The sequence below is a fragment of the Balaenoptera acutorostrata genome, chromosome X, assembly GCF_949987535.1.
Source record: "Balaenoptera acutorostrata chromosome X, mBalAcu1.1, whole genome shotgun sequence".
Classification (NCBI taxonomy): Eukaryota; Metazoa; Chordata; class Mammalia; order Artiodactyla; family Balaenopteridae; genus Balaenoptera; species Balaenoptera acutorostrata.
Window position 1 is genome coordinate 34,210,079 of NC_080085.1, and position 23,869 is coordinate 34,233,947.

At 40.3% G+C, this 23,869-nt stretch overlaps 1 protein-coding gene across 1 annotated transcript in view; it reads left to right on the forward strand.

Annotated features, from left to right (window-relative positions):
* Positions 1 to 749: 749 nt before the first annotated feature.
* Positions 750 to 23,869, forward strand: part of TSPAN7 (tetraspanin 7) — a 140,558-nt gene continuing 117,438 nt past the window's right edge. The window contains exon 1 of the mRNA XM_057537924.1: positions 750 to 915. Within this exon, the coding sequence (XP_057393907.1) occupies positions 835 to 915 (81 nt within the window). The 5' untranslated portion in view covers positions 750 to 834. The remainder of the gene's footprint in view (positions 916 to 23,869) is intronic.

Sequence of the window (23,869 nt, forward strand, 5' to 3'; positions counted from 1 at the left end):
TTGAAACAGTTCTCTTTTAGTGTGAGGTGGTCTGTACTTGTTAGGGTGGGAAAAATGAGTCTCAGGGACTTTAAACATTTTTTTTCTGTTATCTGTTATACATTTTATGTGCAGGAAGAATGGTACCTTCATATGGAAACTTCTTGTCATTCGGCTTCATCATTTCAAAATGTGAGGAAATCTAAAACATGGAGCTTCCGCGGTGGCAAGGATTGGGGGTGTCTGTCTGAGTTCCCGGGTTCCTGACCATTCCTCCAGCTGTATCTCCGGCCACCTGTCACAGTCTGTTACTGGCACAGACAAGGCCTGCTTGTTCCAAGGACATGACTACTGGGCCACTTCCGTCTGAGAAGGCCTAGTGGGGCGTCCAAATGCAGAAACCTGATTGCTTTCCGGGGACAGCAATAAACCAGGTGCAGACAACCCTGCAAATGTAAAGCCCCACTGTGTACAAAGCAGAAACTCACGTGCCACGGCGGCCACGAAAAGGCCCTGACCTTCGACCCGGCCTCCATCCAGGTTCTCCTACTCCCTCCTGGGTGCCCTGCCCCGCTCCTCGGCGCGGGGTCTGAGCCTGCGCGGGCTCGCGGAGGCGGGCGGCCTTCTCCGCATGCGCAGTCTCTGCCGGCCTGTTCCTTCAGCGGGGGCTCTGCCGAGTGCGCGCTCACGCACACGCAACGTCTCGTCTGCGCGCTCACGGGGCCTCTCGCGGCACGCGCCTCCGCCCCGCCCGGCCCCGCCCCGCCTCCTCCCCCCTCCCGCGCGCCGGCTCGCCGCACGCCGCCGCCGCCGCCGACGCCGCCGCCGCTGCCGCCGCCGCCGGTGCTCTGTAGTATGGCATCGAGGAGAATGGAGACCAAACCTGTGATAACCTGTCTCAAAACCCTCCTCATCATCTACTCCTTCGTCTTCTGGGTGAGTGGCCACGCCTGACCGGCGGCTGGGCCGCCGTCCATCGGTCAGTGTAGTGATGCTCCGGGAAGGGAAGGGGGAGGAAAAAACCCAAAGCAAAAATCAAATCTCGGTCCCCTCCTTCAGGAGACAGGCGCAGGGCTGGGGCTGCAGGATGGCGGGGTGCAGGCTTGGGGCTGCTCAGACCCTGGACCCCGCCCGGTGCAGGGTGTAAGGGGCTGCGTGGTGGCGGTGACTGCAGGTTGCCGACCTTTCCAAAATATTTTAATGCATTGACTTATTTTTTTAACTCTCGGGTTAGGGTCAGCCTCTGGGGAAAGTTGCGGGTTTATTCGTCTGTTTTCCACTCTGGACACCCCTCCCCACCCTCCCTTAGCAGCCCATTCGCGGTGTCTCTTGGAACTAACCTGTGGCCGGCTGGGAGGAGGCGCGAGAGCGCAGGGTTTAATCCCAGATTCCCAGTTATTCCCGACCCCGCGGGGCTGCGAGAGGCAGGCGCTGGGAGCCCTGAGCTGCCTGGCTGGGCAAGGGCGACCAAAGGCCTCCAAACGCAGTGATGGGGGGCGGGCGCCGTTGCCGCGCGGAGACGCACAGAGGGGAGAGGGTCTTACGTAACCCAGGGGCATCTTTGCGCTTTCTCGGCGACCCAGGAGATGGGTCTTAGGACCCTTTTCCCACGCCCTTGCACCCTTACACTTATCTTTCTGTCATTGCGTAAACCCAATCCGCAGAGCCCTGGGGAAGGACCCCAGCCACTTGGTGACAGCAATAGCGCCTCAACTCTGCTCCCCATCTAACTGGTGCTGCTACCGGTCCTTGAAGCTCAATGCAGAAGGATGACGTCAGCCCCTCAGCCGAAGCCTTGGGGGGCTGCGTGGTGCACTTCGCCCAGCTATGCGCGCTTTTGCGCGCGGGAGGAGGAGGAGCGGGGCGGGCGGTGGGGTGCGGGGGGTGCTCCAGGCTTGTGCCTTACCTCATCCTGTTTGGCAATTCGTGGAATCAGTGCAGGGCTGACACTGCAGTGATTCATTTGAAGTAGGTGGTACCTAAAGATCATTCCCCATTATTTCTCTTTCCATGTCGACGACTCCCTTCTCCCCAAGTTCTCCTTTCCTACACCAAGCCACAGCCACACTGAAGGAGAATGAATGTCTGTCACCCCCCCCACACACACACAAATAATCTGGGTCATTTCAGCTTTCAAGGCAGTCATTTTGAAACCTGAGGCTCTGCAGAAAAAGCCAATCCGGCCTTTGGTTGTTTTTCTTTGCCAATTAGCCCTAATTGGCCCTAATTTTGGTTTGAAACTGGGGCACAGTGCTTTATGAGGTACCCAGACTCGGCTTGATGGTGAAACAGGCTGTTTGTAATGACCAGGGCAGGAACTGAGATTTATTTAGGATTAAAAAAAAAAAATCCCTAATGCGCCCCCCGCCCCCGCGGACATTCCTTGTCACTGGCATTGGTGATTCTTCAGGTCGGGAAATTGTGGACTCTGGAGACCAGGCATACCAAGAACTCTGCAGTGAGATAAGATAGAATAACAGGTATATCACACAAGGCAACCACAGAAATGGACTTTATTTGGACTGAAAACAGCACAGGTTGAAAAATTTCAGCAGTGGAATTGTGAGCTCTGCACAGATCCTATATTATGTTCTTCTTGGAAAAAGCAATAACGCATGCTGGTTGCTGAAACTTCCCAGTAGCCATTCCTCGGAACTGGCTTAGCTATTTTTGTTTGTTTCATTAAATCTCTTTGTGTTTGGCCCTTTAGTATTTACTTGACTTCCTATTTGTTACTGGAGTAAATCATATGGGTGATTATTTTTAGCTTCCTGAAAAATCTTTCAGCATCACTGCAGGCTGGTAAAGAAGGGAGTCTTCTAGACGAAGCCTTTTCATATGAGCTCTTTAACTCTTCTTGGCTTACCTTCCCCCCACCTCATGAATCTAATTACTTAATGCACCCTGATACATCTTAAGCACAGAATTTTATGTCCTCTGAAGTTCCTTGATGCCTGCATTTTAATTTTTTCCTACTTCCAAGATTTCCATAGTCTTAAAGTGTTTACCTAAAGCATTTTCAGTAGTTTAAATAGCCTTCAATAATCATTTCATACTTCACAACCAAAGAATGAGATCTCTCCAGATGCAAGGGTATTTTAAGCAAGACATTTTCATTAATAAACCATGATCCAAATGCTGTGTTCTCCATTGTACCTTAAATGCTGTTTTTCTTTTTAAACAGCTTTATTGAGAAGTAATTCACGTAACGTATAATTCACCCTTTTTAAAGTGTACAATTCAGTGGGTTTAGTATATTCACAGATTTGTGCAACCATCACCCCAAATTTAGAACATTTTTATTACCTGAAAAAGAAACCCCATACCCTTTAGCTGTCATTCCCCTTGTCCTCCCAATATGCCCCACCACTCCAAGCAATCACTAATCTTTCTTCTTTTAAAAAAATTTATTTATTTATTTATTTATTTTTGGCTGAGTTGGGTCTTTGTTGCTGCATGTGGGCTTTCTCCAGTTGCGGCGAGCGGGGGCTACTCTTCGTTGTGGTGTGCGGGCTTCTCATTGTGGTGGCTTCTCTTGTTGCGGAGCACCGGCTCTAGGCGTGCGGGCTTAAGTAGTTGTGGCTCGCGGGCTCTAGAGCGCAGGCTCAGTAGTTGTGGCGCACGGGCTTGGTTGCTCCGTGGCATATGGGATCTTCCCGGACCAGGGCTCGAACCTGTGTCCCATACATTGGCAGGCGGATTCTTAACCACTGCGCCACCAGGGAAGCCCTAATCTACTTTCTGTATCTATAGATTTCCCTTTTTTGGACATTTCATGTAAATGAAATCATATAGTATGTGGTCTTTTGTGAATGGCTACTTTTGCTTAGCATAATGTTCTCAAAATTCATCCATGTTTATTCCTTTTTATGGCCAAATAATACTCCACTGTATGCCTGTATTACATTTTGTTCATTCATTTGTCCAGTGCTAGACATTTGGGTTGTTTCTGTCTTTTGGCTATTATGAGTAACAGTGCTACAAACATTTATGTACAAGTTTTTGTGTGAACATGTCTTCATTCCTCTTGAGTATACACCTAGGCGTGGAATTGCTGGGTCATATGGTAACTCTGTGATGAATCATTTGAAGAACTGCCAGACTGTTTTCCAAAGTGACTGTACCATTTTACATTCCTGCCAGCAGTGTATGAGTATGTTGATTTCTCCACATCCTTGCCAACGTTTGTTATTATCTGACTTTTAAAATTCTAGCCATCCTAATGGGTATCTCATTGTGGTTTGGATTTGAATTTCCTTGATGAGTAATGATGTCGAGCATCTTTGTATGTGCTTATTGGTCATTTGTATATCTTCCCTGAAGAAATGTCTCTTCATATCCTTTGCCCAATTTTTATTTTGGTTTTTTTTTTAAATTATTGAGTTGTATATGTCCTTTATGTATTCTTGACTCAAGTCTCTTATCAGGTATATCATTTGCAAATATTTTCTCCTATTCTGTGTGTTGTTTATTCACTTTCTTGGTGGTGTCCTTTGAAATACAAACGTTTTTTATTTTGATAAAGTCCAATCTACCTATTTTTCTTTTGTTGCTTGTGCTTTTGGTGTCATATTTAAGAATCCTTCGTCAAATGCAAAACTATGAAGAAAACACTGTCTATAAGAGTGACAACAATTCAGTAAATGCAGCTGATAAATTTATCTTTCTCTGGCACCTCGAACTGTCTGGCCCATAGTAGGTACTCAAATATTTGTCAGAACTTCTGGAGTTATGTTAGGTAATTAACAAAGAGGATGATCTTGGTGTTCTTTTAAGTGGAAGATGGAGGAAAGATTAGGCAGAATTTTTTTCCTTCCTGTTCTCGGTGAATCATTTTAATGGGACTGCTTCTCTTCCCTTACCTCAGTTTAGATTTAGGGCTAGAAGACATTTGAGCTTAAAATGGTGGTAGACCAGTAGCATCAAGAGATTGATGTACCTGCAGTTATGAAAGAGAGATCTTTGTTTTATCTGGCCTCCTCTTCTATCTATAATCACTCTCCCTCTCTGAGATGTTACTCTAAAGCAGTGGTTCTCAACAGGGGACAGTTTTGCCTCCCCCACCAATAGTTGGCAATGTCTGGAGACATTTTTTAGTTACTGCTGGGAGTGGGGTGCTATTGGCATCTAGCTGGTAGAGGCCACAGGTGCGGCTAAGCATACTACAAGGTACGGGACAGCCCCTCACAAGAAAGTTTTATGGCTCAAAATGTCAACAGTGCCTACAACCTCTGCACTAGTGAACTTTACATAGTATACTAGTAAGTCCTACGTAGAAAAAGAGAGTCTTATGCAAAACTCCCAATATATACTGTTGTTTGGAACCACCATACCCAAGCATTCTCAACACAATCGCAAGTAAGAAGAAAAACATTCTCCATGGTGTACCATAATTCTTTACTTGAAGACAAAGGTAGGTAGTTCTTTATATAATAGTGTTGAAATGGATGGGACGATCTGTCCTCAGGTTAGATAGCGTCACCTGAATGTTAGGTAAATGGCTCCTTTATTCTCTTTGATTTGTATGTTTCATTTTCAGGTTTATAGAAGAGGAGGAAAAAAACACACCTAGGAGTAAGTTATCCTGTGCTTTAAGACTAGCAAACAGTGCCTGGCACATAACAGGTTTACTCCGGAAGTATTTACTTAATGAATGAATGAATAAATGAAATTTTATTGACTACTCTTGGGCTCATGTATTTATTTCAACTCATCTCAATTGGGAGGCTTTTTAAAATGATATTTCCGGTATACCTGTGGTAGTTTCAATGTGTTTCTGACAGTGATGTGTGGAAAGGTGGAGTAGAGGACTGTATAAGACTTACTTATCCTAATGATAGTTCAATTATTATATTTTTATGATCAGCTAGTTTGCCGGACATTTTAGTTACCTAAAATTTTAATTGGAATTGAATTTGCTATGTTTGAATTAAAAGGATATCTATCTTACCCTAATACAAAAATATCTCTCCATGACAAATACAGTTTTTTCAACAACAAACAGGAAAACTATCAATATGATGCTTACAAGGTAAATTCCATTTTTTAAAAAAAATTTGTTGGAGTATAGTTGATTTACAATGTTGTGTTAGTTTCAGGTGTACAGCAAAGTGAATCAGTTATACGTATACATATATTCACTCTTTTTTAGATTTTATTCCCATATAGGCCATTATAGAGTATTGAGTAGAGTTCCCTGTGCTATACAGTAGATAAGGTAAATTCTGTTTTGATTTAGAAATTTTTTAATGTATTTTAAACACTCATCTGTGTTCTGAGCTTAGATTTAAATCCACTACAGCTACATCCACTAAATAATACTGTGAAGAGAAATATCCTTGCTTCATTCCAGTGTATATTGGATTTGGTTTCTTTGATTATCCAGGGAGGCAGTTAGCTTTATCAATAGTGCTATCAAATTCTCTTATAGTGAAATATTAGTGATTTTTTTAAAATTTGGGAAGCATCACTAATCTTTTTTGGGGGAAGATTGAAAGAAATAATAGTCAAAATGTTTCTTCTCTTTTGTCATCCAGAAAGTTTAGGTACTTGGGTTAAATACAGGGGAAAAAGTCTTAAAGAACAACCCCTAATGTTTTACACTGTTTGAATTTGGGCACATACTAAAGTTTATACTTATTCCTTTGCATATCAGTGAAATTCAACAAACATTCATTGAATGTCTTATATGCCAGGTATTTCAGTAGAATGTTTACCAACTTTTACTAGCTGCTGCTTTTAGCATGTTACCTTCATTTCTAAGTAATGTAGTTAATCTACTACTACTGGACTTTTCAGTATTAGATGTTATATATTGTCTTCCTACTATGGAAGATCAAGATCTAGCTCTCCTACCACCTTCTCCCTCACTCCCATCTTTCCTAAATTGGGTAGACCCTAATATATCTTTTATCAGTTTATCATTATCATATATCATCTTGGTTAGAGCAGTAGTCAGTGATCACATTAATGCAATTAGGTAAGCCTATTCACAGCTGAACCATGTAGTGTGTCTATTATGATTGCTTGCACATCTTTTTTCCCTTCAGTTAAAAATTGCCTTGTTTTATCCTTCGCTTGTTAATTTTCTTCATTCATCACTAAATTATCCCCGTATTCTCCCCAAGAACTGCATATCTTCACTTAGTGTATTGAAACACTTTGTGTATCCTATCAGTTTCCTATTCTTAGAGACATTTGTCCCAGAGCATTCTGACCTTCAATCTGGGCTAGTGTTCTCCGGGCCTTTGAAACAGCTGGCATCATTATAATCTCCCTTTACCATCATCCTGGGGAATCCTGTCTCCTTTTATGTTGTATCCTTGGTTTTCTAGATGTCCAGTCTTCCTCTTTCTTGGTGGAGCAAATCTTCTAGTAACTTTCTGGAGAAGAGTGCATGGGAGGTTAATTTTTTGAGACCTTGCAGGTGTGCAGATCTTACTGTGCTCTTGCATTTAATTTGATAGTTTGGCTGAGTATAGAATTCTAGTTTGTAAATCATTTACCCTCAGAACTTTGCTGCCACTTCCTCTTTTCCCCAGGTCTCTTGCTCTTGTTACTGTTGAGAAATCAAATGTTATTTTGATTCTTCTTAAATTCTGCTGTTCTTTGAAAGCTTCTGGAATCTCTGTCTTGTTCCTAGTGCTCTGAAATTTCACAATACTACCCCTTGGCGTATGTTTATTTTTATCTCTTTCCTCTGCACCCTTTCAATCTGCAAACTCATGTCCTTCCGTTTGGGGAAATTTTCTTGAATTGTTTTTTTGTTTTGTTTTATTTTAAATTTCCCTTCATTTTCTCTGTTCTCTGTTTCGATGCTGGACCTCTTAGATCCTCTGTCTCCCCTTCTGTTTTCTAATTCTCTTTGTCTTTTTGTTCTACTTTCTGGGAGATCTCTCCCAGCTTACCTTGCCTGTTATTGCATTTTTCATTTGTTTTATATGTTGATATCTAGGAGCTCTCTGTTGAGGCCTAAGCATTTCTTTTTCTAGCATCCTGCTGTGTCATAAATGTAATATTTAAAAATCCTTCTGACAATATTAATGATTTTTTTTAAAAGTTTGCTTCTTTTTGCTGTTTCCTCCAAGCTTCTCTGTTATCTGGCATACTACAGACTTACCTCAAATTTCTGGTACCCATTTGCTCTTTGTTGTTTAAGAGTGGAGCACTAAAAATGCTGATTGGAAGCTCTTACTGGGAGTTGTTGATTATAAGTTGGGTGATTTGGCTGGGCAGTTGAGTTTTGGAACCAAGGTCAATCTCTTTAGGTCTTTTCCTTTGGTCTAATCAGATTTCCTATAGAAGAATCTTCCAATCTTCTCTCTGGATGAAGAAGGTTAGGGATATGGATGTCCCCACATGCAGTATAAATGCACCTTTGTTTAAGCTCCTGTTTCAAGTGTAGAATCCAATGTTCACCATGCTTTGGTTCCCCAGTTCACTTCACTCTCCCTGGAAAATAAATCTCTGAACCCATGCTGGAATGGGGGAGAAGGCAGAGACTGGAAGTTGGAGGAGATCTAAGTGCTCTTCAAAAAGCTTTTCCCAGATTCTCCTTATTTTAGCCCCCTTTCATCCCTACTTCCAAGAGTGCATGGAGCTGCCTTCTGGGGGTGCTTGTGTGCAAATATTTTATTCTTGACTTTTCTCACAGCTGCCATAGGATTTGGCTTTTTCTGAGCTCCCAAAATGTCATTGCAGTTGTCTCCTCGTCCATTCTCATTGTTATTGTGGGTTAAAAAAATCCTTTTAGTGTCATTTCAGTGGAGTTTTGGGAGATAGCCAAGGTAAATGGATGTGTTCAATCCATCATCTCTAACTGGAAGTCCTTTATATCTGTATCTCTACATTGCATGGTACTAATTAAATACGTAGTTGATTGTGAGTGATTGAATAGAGTGTCTGAGATGGCAACAGTTGGGCTATTCTAATAGATATTGGTGTCTACTTTTCAGTTTTTAAAAAGCTTTTGGATGTCAAGGGGAATGTTCTAGGTTGGAACAGGCTTATGAAAGCACATCCTCTTTAAGGTCATCTGGTCACCAGGGACTGGAGTTGGACAAATGGGAATGAAGCTCTGAAGGTTGCTGCTATTTTCTCTGCTCATCGAATTTCTTCCCACCAGGTGGAGGCCCATGTGTCTTCTGACCTAATTCAGATCTTGGTGGATTAATTTAATGTGGAAGCAGCAGAGTTCAAAGTGTGGTGGGGAGTGGGGTGCTTGATGTTAGACGAGTCATCGCTCTGCTATTTTTCTGTTACTACAATGATAACCCTTTGTGTTTATTACAAGACTTGTACATTGTAATTTGAAAAGTTTTTTTTCCCTTATTTAAGCAACTTCATCCATGCAACATGCAGTTAGGATATGGGTACTACCTTTTACAGCATTTGCAGAACATTAAGTCTTTTCCACTTAGTAGTTGCTTAGAAACTAGCTGACTTTTTATCCAGATAGATTGAAATACTTTTCTCAATTTGAATTATAGCTAAAGTTCTTGATTTGACCCTACCGTGAAAAGTATTGAAATACTTTTCTAAATTTTAATTATAGCTGAAGTTCTTGATTTGACCCTATCGTGAACTACATTACTTATGATTCGTTGACTGTTCAGCATTATGTCCGGTTTTAAGTAAGCACTTCAGAAGGTGCTTTGAATTGAAAGTCATCTGTGACTGTGTTTCTCTGTTTAAACATGTTAAACCTTTGACATAGGTGACTAATGCACCACTAAACCAGTTTGAAGTGCACTTTAGAAATATATTCTTATGTCTTTTTCTCCTTTGGACCCATTACAGCAGCTTCCAGTTTGGGTTATCTCTTCATGACAGGCAGATCGTTGGATTACTGCTCTTAAATTTCCTTTTTTGGCTGTTATCCCACTTGCCTTGACTGAATGCTTTTCATTCTTGGCTGAACATTTTTGTCCCCTTTTATATAGAGCCCCAATATTCGTCAAGAAGAGGACATAGAGGGGGAAAGATAGGAGAGGGCTTTTCTTGTTTTCCCTTTGGTTATTTGATCACTTGAACATGTAAGCATGTGAAATAGTTCGGTGATAGAATTAAGGGTCACAGTTCTACTGTGGAAGATTTTCTTTGTGCTTTCTGTAAGGTATGACAGGCTTTTTCATCATCATCTGTTTTAGGAGAAATTGCAGTTGCCTTGTACTGAAAGATGGGCTGGGTCAGGTGCAGGTACTAGGTGAGCAATCTAGATCTGTGGTTCTCAACCCTGTTTACTCATCAGGATTGCCTAAGGAGCCCTAAAATACTGTAAGCTTAGACCTCACCCTAAGAGATTCTGATTCAATTGGCCTGGAGGAGGATGCCAGCTTTCATAATTTTAAAATGATCTTCCAGGTGATTCAGCTGTGCAAGTAGGATTGGGAACCATTGATTCAGAGAGAACTCTGTATAATAGCAGGCCTGGTTCATCTTGAGTCTCTTGGATCTGGAGATAGCTAGGGCATATCTAGCTATTGAATATCTAGCATGGGCCTGATTTGGTCTGCTTTGCCCAGAAGTCTTAGGCTAGGTCTCCAGTCTCTCTTAGTAAACCAAAATGGCCTTGTCACTCTTAGGAGACCTTGCTAGTCATTCCTAACTAGAGGAGTGCTCATCAGAATCACTAAGGGGCTTTTAAAATCACAGCTGTTTGGTCCTATCTGATGAAGTTTCCATTTTAATTGATTTGGAGAGGGGCCTAGGTATGTATTTTTTAAAAAACCATTCCCAAGGTGATTCTGATTCCTGGGATGTTACTCTGGTCTGTGATGCAGTTTGTCATAAATGAATTTGTACCGTATGAATGCTTTCCTGTGATGATCTGTAGTACCATAAAGCTAGTTTGAGGAGAAGCAAGATGTAGCCAATCTAGTATTTTTCTCACCCACTGAACTGGTCTCTGGCAAGTGTCTGCAACTGAACTCTTGGAGTTTGGAGTAGTTTCCGTTCCTTAGGGGGAATGTATTTGTTTACAGTTGCACTGAGAAGTTAGGAAGAGACTTGGTTTTCCCTCTTTCAAAATATTAGACTGTCATCCAATATGTAAAACAAAAACCTGAATTCATTTCTTACTAAAGTAAGAGAGAGCAGTACTAGTCAAGCACAGTTTATGAGTGAAACAGCTTGCTGGTCTTTTTGGGAAGTGTGGTGGTGTTTGATGGTTGCTTTGGGTACAGAAGCAGAGTGGTTGACCTTGGCCTTAGGACCATGGCTATTTGGGTGAGACTGTTGTTGATGGCCTCTAAGAAGCATAGTCACTGCAATGCATCTGCTGCTGATTGGTTGCTCTTGAACTGTGTGAGGCTGTCACTGTAATTAGCTTCTAGAAGTATGTTCCCTGAAAGAGGTTGAGTTTTTATTGATAATTAGACTAAGGTGAATTGCCACTGATCAAATAGGTTTAGCAGTGGGTGCTGGTAGTTACTAGTTACCATGCCTACTGAATAATCAATCTTCTTCCCCCCAGGAGTATAGAGACTTTTATTCTTGCCTCAAATTACCAATTCTCATTTCTCAGTGAAATGAGTTTGTCTCTGCACCTCAATTCCCATTCTCCAAACATCATCATGGAGATGTATAGAATTCTTGGGTGAGTTCATTGATCTAATCATTCCACAAACAATCATTAGGAGTTTATGATTTCTAGGGAGTATACTAGGACTTCTCTAGGGTAGACCCCTTTGGGTTGAAAAGGAACCCAAATCTTGATAATGAAGCTGGGTGGTAAATGTTCCTAAACATCCCTTCCACATCCACATCTCTATTTGTGTTCAATTTCTATTTCTGATGAAGCTTTTCAGGATTTTTCACCTCTTCCAATTTCTGTTTCATACTAAACTGTATCACTCTCTTGCTATTCTTTTAGCTATTGCCTTCTATTGCAGGGGATTTGAGGTTAGTCCTATGTGAAGTCTTGGCTTAGACACTTGCTGTGTGACCTTAGGCAATTCACATGCTCTCTCTGAGCCTCGGTTTCCTCTTCAGAATTGAAGATATCTGCCTCAGTCAAGTGGTGAAGGTTAAATGACATTCAAGTGCTTTGTAAAGTGTAACAGGTATGTTTTTGGCAACATTATTTCTTATGGTGTAGAGTATTTCTTTTTTCTTAATTTCTTGCACATGGGAGGTACTATGTCAATATTTGTTAAATGAATAAATTGATCAGAACACCCCCTACCCTGGAAATTAGGGATGATTAACTTTTCAGGCTTTATAGTTTGCTACCAAAGAGAGCTGGTATTCCAGGAGGGTTTGAATGGAAACCAAAAACATAATGAGTTTAGGTCACTGAGTTTAGCCCTGTCATTGGGATAAGGGTATTCCTATTTAGGGTAAATAAATATAAACCTGCCATTTAAAATGTATACAATAAATAAGCTACAAGGATATATTGTACAACACAGGGAATATAGCCAATATTTTATAATAACTATAAACGGAGTATGACCTTTAAAAATTGTGAATCACTATGCTGTACAGCTGTAACATATAACATTAACTCTAACTAAATAAAAAATCAAATGAGAAATTGATGGCTTATTCTTTTTTAAAATAAACTTTTAATTTTAGAACAGAAAAATTGTGGAGATAGTACATAGAGTTCCCATATACCACACAACCAGTTTTTCCTGTTACTAACATCCTACTTTAGTATGGTACATTAGTATGTTACAGTTAATGAACCAAGATTGATACATTATTAACTCAAGTCCATACTTAATTCAGAATTTTTGAGTTTTTACCTAATATCTCATTAAGGCTACCACATTACATTTAGTAGTCATGTCTCCTTAGACTTCATTGGACTGTGACAGTTTCTCAGACTTTCCTTTTTTTGATGACTTTGACAGTTTTGAAGAGTACAGGTCACGTACTTTGTACAATGTCCCTCAATTGGGATTTGCCTGATGTTTTTCTCATGATTACACTAGAGTTATGTGTTTTGGGGAGGAAGATCTAAGAGGTTAAGTGCCATTTTCATCACATCATATGAAGAGTACATACTGTCAATATGACTAATCACTGTTGATACTGACCTGGATTACCTGGCTGAGATACTTTGTCAGATTTCTCACTATAAAGTTACTCTTTTTCCCCCTTTCCATACTCTACCATTTGGAAGAAAGTCACTGTGCCTAGCTCACACTTAAGGAGTGGGGAGTTTTGCTCTACCTCATTGAGGGTGGAGTATCTACCATTATTTCTTTTGTTAGCAGAGATGATTTCCATTCAACACTTGTTAAAACCAACTGTAGGGGTTTACCTGGTGGCGCAGTGGTTAAGAATCCACCTGCCAATGCAGGGGACACGGGTTCGAGCCCTGGTCCGGGAAGATCCCACGTGCTATGGAGCAACTAAGCCCGTGCGCCACAACTACTGAGACTGTGCTCTAGAGCCCGCGAGTCACAACTACTGAAGCCCATGCACCTAGAGCCTGTGCTCTGCAACAAGAGAAACCACCGCAATGAGAAGCCTGCGCACTGCAACAAAGAGTAGCCCCCGCTCACCACAACTAGAGAAAGCCCCTGCGCAGCAACGAAGACCCAACGCAGCCAAAAATAAATAAATAAATAAATAAATAAATTTATTTTTAAAAACCTGTAAATATTTGTTCAAATAGTAAAATACTAAAAATATTTGATTCAGTTGGGAACTAGACAGAGATTCTTGGTTACCAATATTATTTATGATTTTGGCTTATCTACAAATATAAAAAGACAAAGAATAACTCAATGTTGGAAAAAGTAGAGATAAAATTATCTCTTCACAGATGCAATTGTTGTATCCTGAGAAACCTAATAGAGTCTAGTTTAAAGATAAACTAATATGAGAATTTGGTAAAGTGGTTAGATACAAGATAAAAATACAAAAATTAATTGCTTTTCATTATTTTAGCATAAGCCTTAGAAAAGGAGAGGGAGGAAAAAATTTCAGTCTCAGTAGCAACAGAAATCATAACCATTTCAGAATAGTTAACAAGAACATGAAGGAAACAAATCTTATTGAGGGTCATAAGATCTGAAGAGATTAAAGGACATTGTGTTCTTGAGTGGGGAGATTTAATATAATAAAAGTCAATTTAAAAAATGTGCTTCAGAAATGAAGACCCTACACAGCCAAAAATAAATAAATAAATAAATTTTTTAAAAAATTTAAAAAAATGTGCTTAATGTAATTCCAAATAAACTCCCAACGGGATTTTTTGAGGGGGGTGGCACTTGATAAAATAATAATGTTTATATAGAAGAATAAATGCCTGAGAAGGCAAGAGATATATGAGAAATATGGGGCAGGGGGAAAGAAGTATGTGCCTTACCAGTGTTATCAGAATATACTATTGTATATAAGATGGCCACCATGATCCCCATTTCTGGTATCATGTTCTTGTGTAATCTCCCTCACTCGGGTTCAGGCAGGACCTGTGACTTGTTTCTAACTAATAGAATACAACAAAGATGCTTCGATGTGTGTGAATACATGTACATGATTATATTAGGTAAGATTGTAATGTCTGTCTTCCTGAGAGACTCTGTCCCTGGCTGGCTTTGAAGAAGCCAGCTTCTATGTTGTGATCTACCCTATTGAGAGGACCACATGGCAAGGAACTGAGGGCAGTCTCCCACTGACAGTCAGAAACTGAGGCCCTCAGTTTGGCAGCCTGCAAGCAACAAAATGATGCCAACAATCAAGTGATCTTGGAAGCAGATCCTTCCCCATTTAGGCCTCAGATGAGACTGCAACCACCTGACACCTTGATTGAAGCTTTAGGAGATCCTGAAACAGAAGACAGAGTTAAGTTGTACCCAGACTCCTGACCCCACAGAAACTGTGAGATAATAATTGTGTGCTGTTTTAAGTCTCAGCATTTATGGTAATATTGTTATGTAGCAATGTATAACTACTACAATGATAAAGTCACTAATTGATTCAATATGATGTTGACTTATAAAGAGATAAATAGGTCAGTGGAATAATAGAGAATCCAGAAATAAATTCTAGTATATATGATCTAATATATGAAAAGGGACATTCATTTTAGAGAAAGCTAGGTTTAAATGATTCTGGTACTACTGCATGTATGGAAAAAATAAAATTGGAGCCCTTACTTGAATTTTATTAAAACTTCTAGTTGGTTTAAATGCTTAGATGTAAACACAAAACAAAATTCTATAAAAGTATAGTGATCATATGAACAATACAGGAATGAGAGAAACTTCTTTATCCAAGCTGGAGACTCAGAAGCAATTAAATTAAAAAATCAATATATTTGCCTATAAAATTTTTAAAAATTATATGGCATAACTACAATAAAGTCAATTAAACAGTTATGGTGAGATTCAGAGCCAGTACCAGATTGTTAACTAATATACTGCTTTCTTCATTAAGAAAATCTTGTTACAAAAAAAAATCTATTTACATTCTGATGGAAGCTCCTTCTCATTTTAGACTGATAATGGTTTGCTGACCAGCACTGGCCTACTGACCACGCTTAGTGTATTACTGCTGTGGGTAAGGAGTCAGCAAACTGTTTTTGCAAAGGGCCAGATAGTGAATATTTTAGGCTTGTGGGCCATATGGTCTCTGTTGCATCTACTCAACTCTGCCATTGTCCTGTGAAAGCAACATAGACAAATGTAAATGAATAAGCAAGGCTATATTAAAATAAAACTTTATTTACAAAAAAGAGGTGGCCAGCCAGATTTGACCCTTGGGCTGTAGTTTTTGCTCTAGGGGATACCAATATAAGGAAGGTATAATACTTAGCCTCAAAAACTAAAGTTTAGAAGACATCTAGATGGCCAACAGGCACATGAAAAGGTGCTCAACATCTCTAATTATTAGAGGAATGCAAATCAAAACTACGTTGAGGTATCACCTCGCACCAGTCAGAATGGTCATCATCAAAAAATCTACAAGTAATAAATACTGGAGAAGGTGTGGTGAAAAGGGGACCCTCCTGCACTGTTGGTGGGAATGTAAATTGGTGCAGCCACTGTGGAGAACAGCATGGAAGTTCCTTAACTAAAATAGAGCTACCATATGATCCAGCAATCCCACTCCTGGGCATATATCCAGAAAAGATGAAAACTTCAATTCGAAAAGATACATGCACCCCAACGTTCGTAACAGCACTATTTACAATAGCCAAGACATGGAAGCAACCCTAAGTTTCCATCTACAGATGAATGGATAAAGAAGATGTGGTGTGTGTGTTTATATATATATATATACATACACGCACAATGGAATATTACTCAGCCATAAAAAAGAATGAAATAATGCCATTTGCAGCAACATGGATGACCTAGAGATTATCATACTAAATGAAGTAAGTTAGACAGAGAAAGACAAATAGCATGATATCACTTATGTGTGGAATCTAAAAAAAGTGATACAAATGAACTTATTTACAAAACAGAAACACACTCATAGACCTAGAAAACAAACATATGGTTACCAAAGGGGAAAGAGGAGGAGGGATAAATTAGAAGCTTGGGATTAAAAAAAAATTAAAATTTAAAGTTTTACATGGGCTTATGGGAGACGGAATGAAGGAAGCCTTACCATTTTTAGCTTGAAAGAGTTGGTCATGCACTATCCAATAAGGCAGCCACTTGAGCACTTCAAATATGGATTATACAAATTGAGATGTGTTCTAAGTGTAAAATGCATATCAGATTTTGAAGATTTAATATGCAAAAATGTAAAGTATCTCAATTTTTATGCTGATTACATTACTACATGAAATAGTAGATTTTTGACATGAAGAGTTCAATAAAACATTATTAAAATGAATTTCACCTGTTTCTTTCCAATTTGAATATGGCTACTAGGAAATTTAGATATGTAGCTTGTCAATATATCTCTATTGGACAGCACTGAACTAGAAGTGCTAGATGTTTAAATTAAGTGCTATGGGACCAAGGGAGAGAACTCATCTAGCTGGGGAGTTTGGAAAGGTCATGCAGACAGAATTGACCTTGGAGAATGACAGGAATTTGGCAGGTGGTGCCCTGGGAGGATAATGAAGTCTATCAGATGGAGGAAGTGGCATAAACAGGTTTGGAGACAACAGAATGGTTTCTGTGTTGGGACAGGAGTGAGTTTAGCTGTAATAAGGGACAAAGCACGTGATGAGTCTAGGTAAGTAGGTATAGGCCTTATTGTGGGTTGTGTGCATGGGTTAGGGTTTGGACCTATTTTGGCTGGAAGTGGGGGAGGGGGGAATAACTAGGCCATAGCTTTGAGCAGGGAGTGGTAACCTTGAAAGCTGTTTATAGGTCTAATCTAGGAAGAATAAGTTGATTGGGTTGGAATAAGAAAGGCAATAAACGGTGAAACCAGGTTAACTAGGAAAGACCAAAGGTCTAATATAAGGTGACAATGGGAATGGAGAATAGAAGACAGTGGAAAGCCACTTTATATTGTGGCAAGGGTATTTGTGAATGAGTGAGAACCCCAGTGTCGTGTGCTTGACGAACCTGGATAATGGTGGAAATGCAGACCTTAGAAGTTGGTTTGAGACTAATATGATGTGTTTAGTTTGAGACACCAGTATATTTAAAAGACAGGCCAGCTCTCAGAAGCTTGCTCACTTTAGTCTTTTGCTGGCAAAAGTGGCCCTGGGCAGTTCTTTACTTTTGGTTGTCTCTGTACTTCCTGACCCTTCCCGCCAGCCACCATGGTCACAGTTAATTGATCAGGGGAAAGGATCTGACCCTTGGATATTTGCTTGTTGGCTGGTCAGTGGCACTTGATGATCAGGCTTGTAAGATCTGAATGGAGCAGTTCTTTTTTAGGCATTTGAACTTGAGATACAAGAGAGAGAGCTGGCGTAGGGACAGGAGAAAGAATACAGGGAGAAATCTCAGGGAAAGGGGAAAGCTAAGTCAAGGGGAGTGGTGGAGAAGTGAGTGGGACCAGTGAACTCCTGGCCACTAGACTATGTAGGTTCCTGGACAGATCTACAGTGGCCCATGCTTTCCCCTTCTGGCCTGGAAGAGTGGCTTTTCTTGGTTCTGGTGAGGCATGGTCAAGTGGCCATGATTCCTTTCCTCCTTATTCCGTCCTTTTTCCTAACAGTAAAGCTCCATGGCTAACCAAGAAGGGTGATTAGGTGGATGTTCGAAGTGGTAAGAAAGGTAGGTTTGGAATTAAAAGAGGAGGTTGGTGTGGAGATGCAAAGTTGAGAAAAGCCCAATTTGTTCATGCAAGAGGCATGAGATTGTAAACAGTATTCTTTCCAGCTGCCCAGGAAGCCCAGCGTTCTAAATGCAGTTGATGCTAAATTGCTTGCTGATAATAGGTGTGATAGGTGTAGCAAAGCATTCAGCCAGCAGCACTAATGGAAGCCTGAGTTTCCAGTAAGACTTGTTTATAGGATGACGGTTCTGCTATAGGGTAGGAGCAAGTTATTCAAGCAAGTTACTTATTAATCTCCTTAACAGCAGCTGCTCTGTTTGTGAAGTAAGATTGGCAGTTGTTTTAGTTTATATCCTTCAGGGTTGTTTTAAGGACAAACAAGTAACAGCTTTGTATGTTGTAGTTTTCATTAGATAGTCCTGGTCTACAGAGGTGGTAGCTAGCCTGACAAGTTTTATAAACAGCTTAGAACAGGCAGCTCTGAGTGGTGACCCAGTGAGGGCTTTGGGGGAGCTTCGATTTGGTCTCAGTGCCACTTTGTTGGCAACTCGGATCAAAGTCTTTTAAGCTAAGATGTCAGGAGTGAACTCTGTGTATATAGCATGCAGATTATTTTGAGATAAAAATACAGGAAAAGAGAGGTGCATAAATGAGTATTCAAATAAAAAGGCTGTTCAAATAAGCTGTCTACAAAACAATATGTATATGTGGTATACCATTTTTGTAAGTTAAAAAATGCACGTAACAAATCCTAGAGAGTGACCCACATCAGAATGTTAATAGTTATGGTTGGGTGATAGGATAATTCATGGGTTACATTTTTATTTTTGTTTGTCTTTATTTTCCAAGGTTTTTCTTCTCTCCTTACACATAGCCATGAATTACTTTGTAATTAAGAAAACAGCGAATGCTGTTTTAAAAACAATTTTTTTCTAGGCATTTTATAATACTTAGTTTTCTTTTGTTTCTCAAAGATGGAGTGCCTGTTTTTACCACCTCGTCTCATTTATAATATAGCAGTTCTTTAGCCCAGTCTGTTTTAGCTATTAGATTAAATTAATGCAGAGCAAAAACATATTTAACTTGATTTTTAAGCCTTGTCTCCTCAAAATAAAGGGAAATGCATGTTTCTATTGAATACTCAAAAAGAAATTTTTGAGATGTGTTTCAAATATAATACTAAGACAGGGAGTAATGTGATAATTATCTGTGTATCTACCACCCAGCTTTATTAGATCTTGGCATTATGCCTTATTTGCTTTGGATTTGGATATTTGGATTTTAAAGAAATGTAAAAAAATTACAGTTGATTCTCCTACATCTTCTGTCTGTCATGAATTCAGAGTTTATCACTTGAGCCTATTTTTATACATTTACTAATATGTACATATCCACAATTATTATAAAGTATTGCCTTCAGATTTTTAAACTTTGTGTTAATGAATCATGCCATGCATATTGTTTTGAAACTTGCATTTTTGGCTCAACATTGCTTGACATGTTTCCATGTTGGTGGATATGGATCGAGTTCAGGGGTTAACAAACTATGGCCTGTGGGCCAAATCTAGCCAGCCACCTCTTTTTGTAAATAAACTTTATGTATTTTCTTTTTTTTTTTTTTTTTTTTTTTTAAATTTTATAGCTACTTTATTTATTTATTTATTTATTTTTGGCTGTGTTGGGTCTTCGGTTCGTGCGAGGGCTTTCTCTAGTTGCGGCAAGTGGGGGCCACTCTTCATCGCGGTGCGGGGACCGCTCTTCATCGCGGTGCGCGGGCCTTTCACTATCGCGGCCCCTCCCGTTGCGGGGCACAGGCTCCAGACGCGCAGGCTCAGTAGTTGTGGCTCACGGGCCCAGGTGCTCCGTGGCATGTGGGATCTTCCCAGACCAGGGCTCGAACCCGTGTCCCCTGCATTAGCAGGCAGATTCTCAACCACTGCGCCACCAGGGAAGCCCTATGTATTTTCGATGGCCACTTTCACACCAAACAGCAGAGTTGAGTAGCTGTGACAGAGACTGTATGGCCTGGAAAGCCTAAAATATTTACCATCTGGCTCTTTATAGAAAAAGTTTGCTGACCTCTGATCTAGTCCGTTCTTTGTATGGATATATCATTATTTATCCATTTTCCTGCCCGTGGACACTTATTTCCTGATTACTTGTAAGAAATGATATTTTGGTGAACATTGGTATATATATCTCCTTACCAGAATTGAGAGGGTTTCTAGTGCAGCATATGGATCATGAAACAACTAAGCATTTAATACATTTTGGTGTGTTTTTCATACTTAGCAAAAAAAAAAAAAAAAATCTAAGGCAGACTTGGGCCCCGTTAGCTGATAGGTGTGTTATTTAGTAGTTTGAGATAGAGAAGATATTTTTATTCTTGATTTAAATAGTTTTTCTCAAAGTGAATTTTTATTGCTGGAAGAGAGAAAAGCGCTGAGTGGTCCACATGGAGCAAAGCAAGAGTTACCTATGGTCCTTCCAGCCATCACAGTAGAGTTGACCCGCTCCCATTTCACCCTCCCACCACCTCTCTTCCCCTCTGGTTTTCACTCATATGTGGAGTGTAAAAAAATAAAACAAAATAAACAAACCAAACCAAACAAAATAAACTGTTTTTAAAAGTGGTTGTAAGTTGGTGAGAAGAGGCAGCTGAGATCCAGAGTTTAGCCCAAGGTCATGTTTAAGTGAGGCTTCAGTTTGGACCTCCCCACCTGCACTGGCCTGATGTTCAATGTCCAGGAGCACAGTTCTAGGTGGTAGACCTTGGTAGATGGCTTAGAGAGTACTTTCTGAGACTCCGCAGTGCCGTGAAGCAGAGTCCTCATTGGTTCCAGCCTTGGCTCCTATAAGCTGGTCAAGGCTTCATACACAAAGGTTTTCCAGAAAGGTCAAAGTTTACAACTTCAGTGGGAGTAATTACCCCACATGGCACTTTTGTAGAAAACAGAAACCAGGGCCATCTTTTCACATTTTTTCCTGTCCTCCCACCTTAGAACTCCAGTTTCCCAAGGAAGAGTTATACTGCTTCACAGACAGTGGATGCTCAAGACTGTCTAGGGGATCCTAATGTCAGGCTCAGGGTTGGTCCTGAACGCCTGGGCAGCTGCCAATTCACTTCCAAAGGTTTGAATCTGTAAATGTCTTTTCTCCTTTTCAGTTTGTGGCTCGTGTGGGCAAGACATAAGAAATCCTGAGAGTCTTTCCACTCTCATTTAAAAAAATCATATGCCTGAAAGTCTCCAAATTACTGGCTCAAACTGCATGCGTATTATTTCTCCTGAAGCTGTTAAATATGGTAAGGACATGAACTTGTCTCTTACGGCTATAAGCTCCCAACCACTTTGAACAAGATAGAAGCCAAGGCACTAAAAACTGTTGGAGACAAATGGGACCTAATGAATCTTAAAAGCTTTTGCACAGCAAAGGATACCATAAACAAGACGAAAAGACAACCCTCAGAATGGGAGAAAATATTTGCAAGTGAAGCAACTGACAAAGGATTCATCTCCAAAATATACAAGCAGCTCATGCAGCTCAATATCAAAAAAACAAACAACCCAATCCAAAAATGGGCAGAAGACCTAAATAGACATTTCTCCAAAGAAGATATACAGATTGCCAACAAATACATGAAAAGATGCTCAACATCACTAATCATTAGAGAAATGTAAATCAAAACTACAATGAGGTATCACCTCACACCAGTCAGAATGGCCATCATGAAAAAATCTACAAACAATAAATGCTGGAGAGGGTGTGGAGAAAATGGAACCCTCCTGCACTGTTGGTGGGAATGTAAATGGATACAGCCACTATGGAGAACAGTATGGACATTCCTTAAAAAACTAAAAATAGAACTACCATACAATCCAGAAATCCCACTACTGGGCATATACTCTGAGAAAACCATAATTCAAAAAGAGTCATGTACCAAAATGTTCATTGCAGCTCTATTTACAATAGCCAGGACATGGAAGCAATCTAAGTGTCCATCGACAGATGAATGGATAAAGAAGATGTGGCACATATATACAATGGAATATTACTCAGCCATAAAAAAGAAACGAAATTGAGTTACTTGTAGTGAGGTGGATGGACCTAGAATCTGTCATACAGAGTGAAGTAAGTCAGAAAGAGAAAAACAAATACCGTATGCTAACACATATATATGGAATCTAAAAAATAAATGGTTCTGATGAACCTAAGGGCAGGACAGGAATAAAGACACAGACATAGAGGATGGGCTTGAGGACACGGGGAGGGGGAAGGGTAAGCTGGAACGAAGTAAGAGAGTAGCATTGACATATATACATAACCAGATGTAAAATAGCTAGCTAGTGGGCAGCAGCCGCATGGCACAGGGAGATCAGCTTGGTGCTTTGCGACCACCTAGAGGGGTGGGATAAGGAGGGTGGGAGGGAGACGCAAGAGGGAGGGGATATGGGGATATACGTATGCTTATAGCTGATTCACTTTGTTATACAGCAGAAACTAACACAACACTGTAAAGCAATTATACTCCAATAAAGATGTTAAAAAAAAAACTGTTGGAGATGCAGTTTTTTCTTTGCTTTAAAGAAACAAAGCTGAAAGCAGCAGGAATCATCAAGCATTTTCCTATGGAGCTGACACTAGCTTAAATACAGTTATCTAATCCACAAGTGGACACACAGATAAAGCTCACTGGCACAATTGCCAAGTAAAAGTTTGTCAGCTAGAGTGATCTTGCTTCCTCCCTGAACTTGCTTTCAGACAATAATCTGACCAGTCATTTATATTCCCTATGGATGGCAAAAGGAATTCTTGTCTATATCAGGGTAATTAGCTGTCTTAGCACTGATGAAAAGAATATTTTTTATAGATTTTTTTTTCATTTTTATTTTTATTTATTTATTTATTTATTTATTTTTGGCTGCGTTGGGTCTTCTTTGCTGCACGCGGGCTTTCTCTAGTTGCGGTGCGCAGGCTTCTCATTGCGGTGGCTTCTCTTGTTGCAGAGCGTGGGCTCTAGGCACGCGGGCTTCAGTAATTGTGGCACGTGGGCTCAGTAGTTGTGGCTCGCGGTTCTAGAGCTCAGGCTCAGTAGTTGTGGCGCATGGGCCTAGTAGCTCTGCGGCATGTGGGATCTTTCCGGACCAGGTATCGAATCCGTGTCCCCTGCATTGGTAGGTGGATTTTTAACCACTGCACCACCAGGGAAGTCCCTGATGAAAAGAATTTAAGACATTGGAGTGCATTGGAAAAGGTCTAGTTTTAAAACTGAAGTCCCTTCCAGGCTGCTAAAATCACATCCAATAGATGGGCCTCCTTTTCTTCTTGTACGATCAACCATACACAAACAATAATGATAATAATCCATCATACATTACAAATACAAAAATCATTAACATAAATTATTCCTTAAACTATATTAGTTAATGCCCATGTGTCCTACTTCTACCATCATCCAAACTGGGATACTGTTCTCTTGTCCCAGATCAATCAGGTGGCAGAAGGAAGTGATTTGAACCTTGGGGCCTGTTGACTTGGGGCATAGCTTCAAGGGACCTGTCTTAAATCTAGTGTTCCTGTGTATCCATGGCAACATTTTGTAACCCTGCTCTGGGGCCTCTGACTTCCCTCCACATCAGGTCCCTATAATTGTAAAGTTTAGTAAAGATTTTAGAGAATTTTTTTTTAATCTATTTGTAGATGAGGCCATTGGTCAGAGAGACAGAAAAAGCTCCATTCA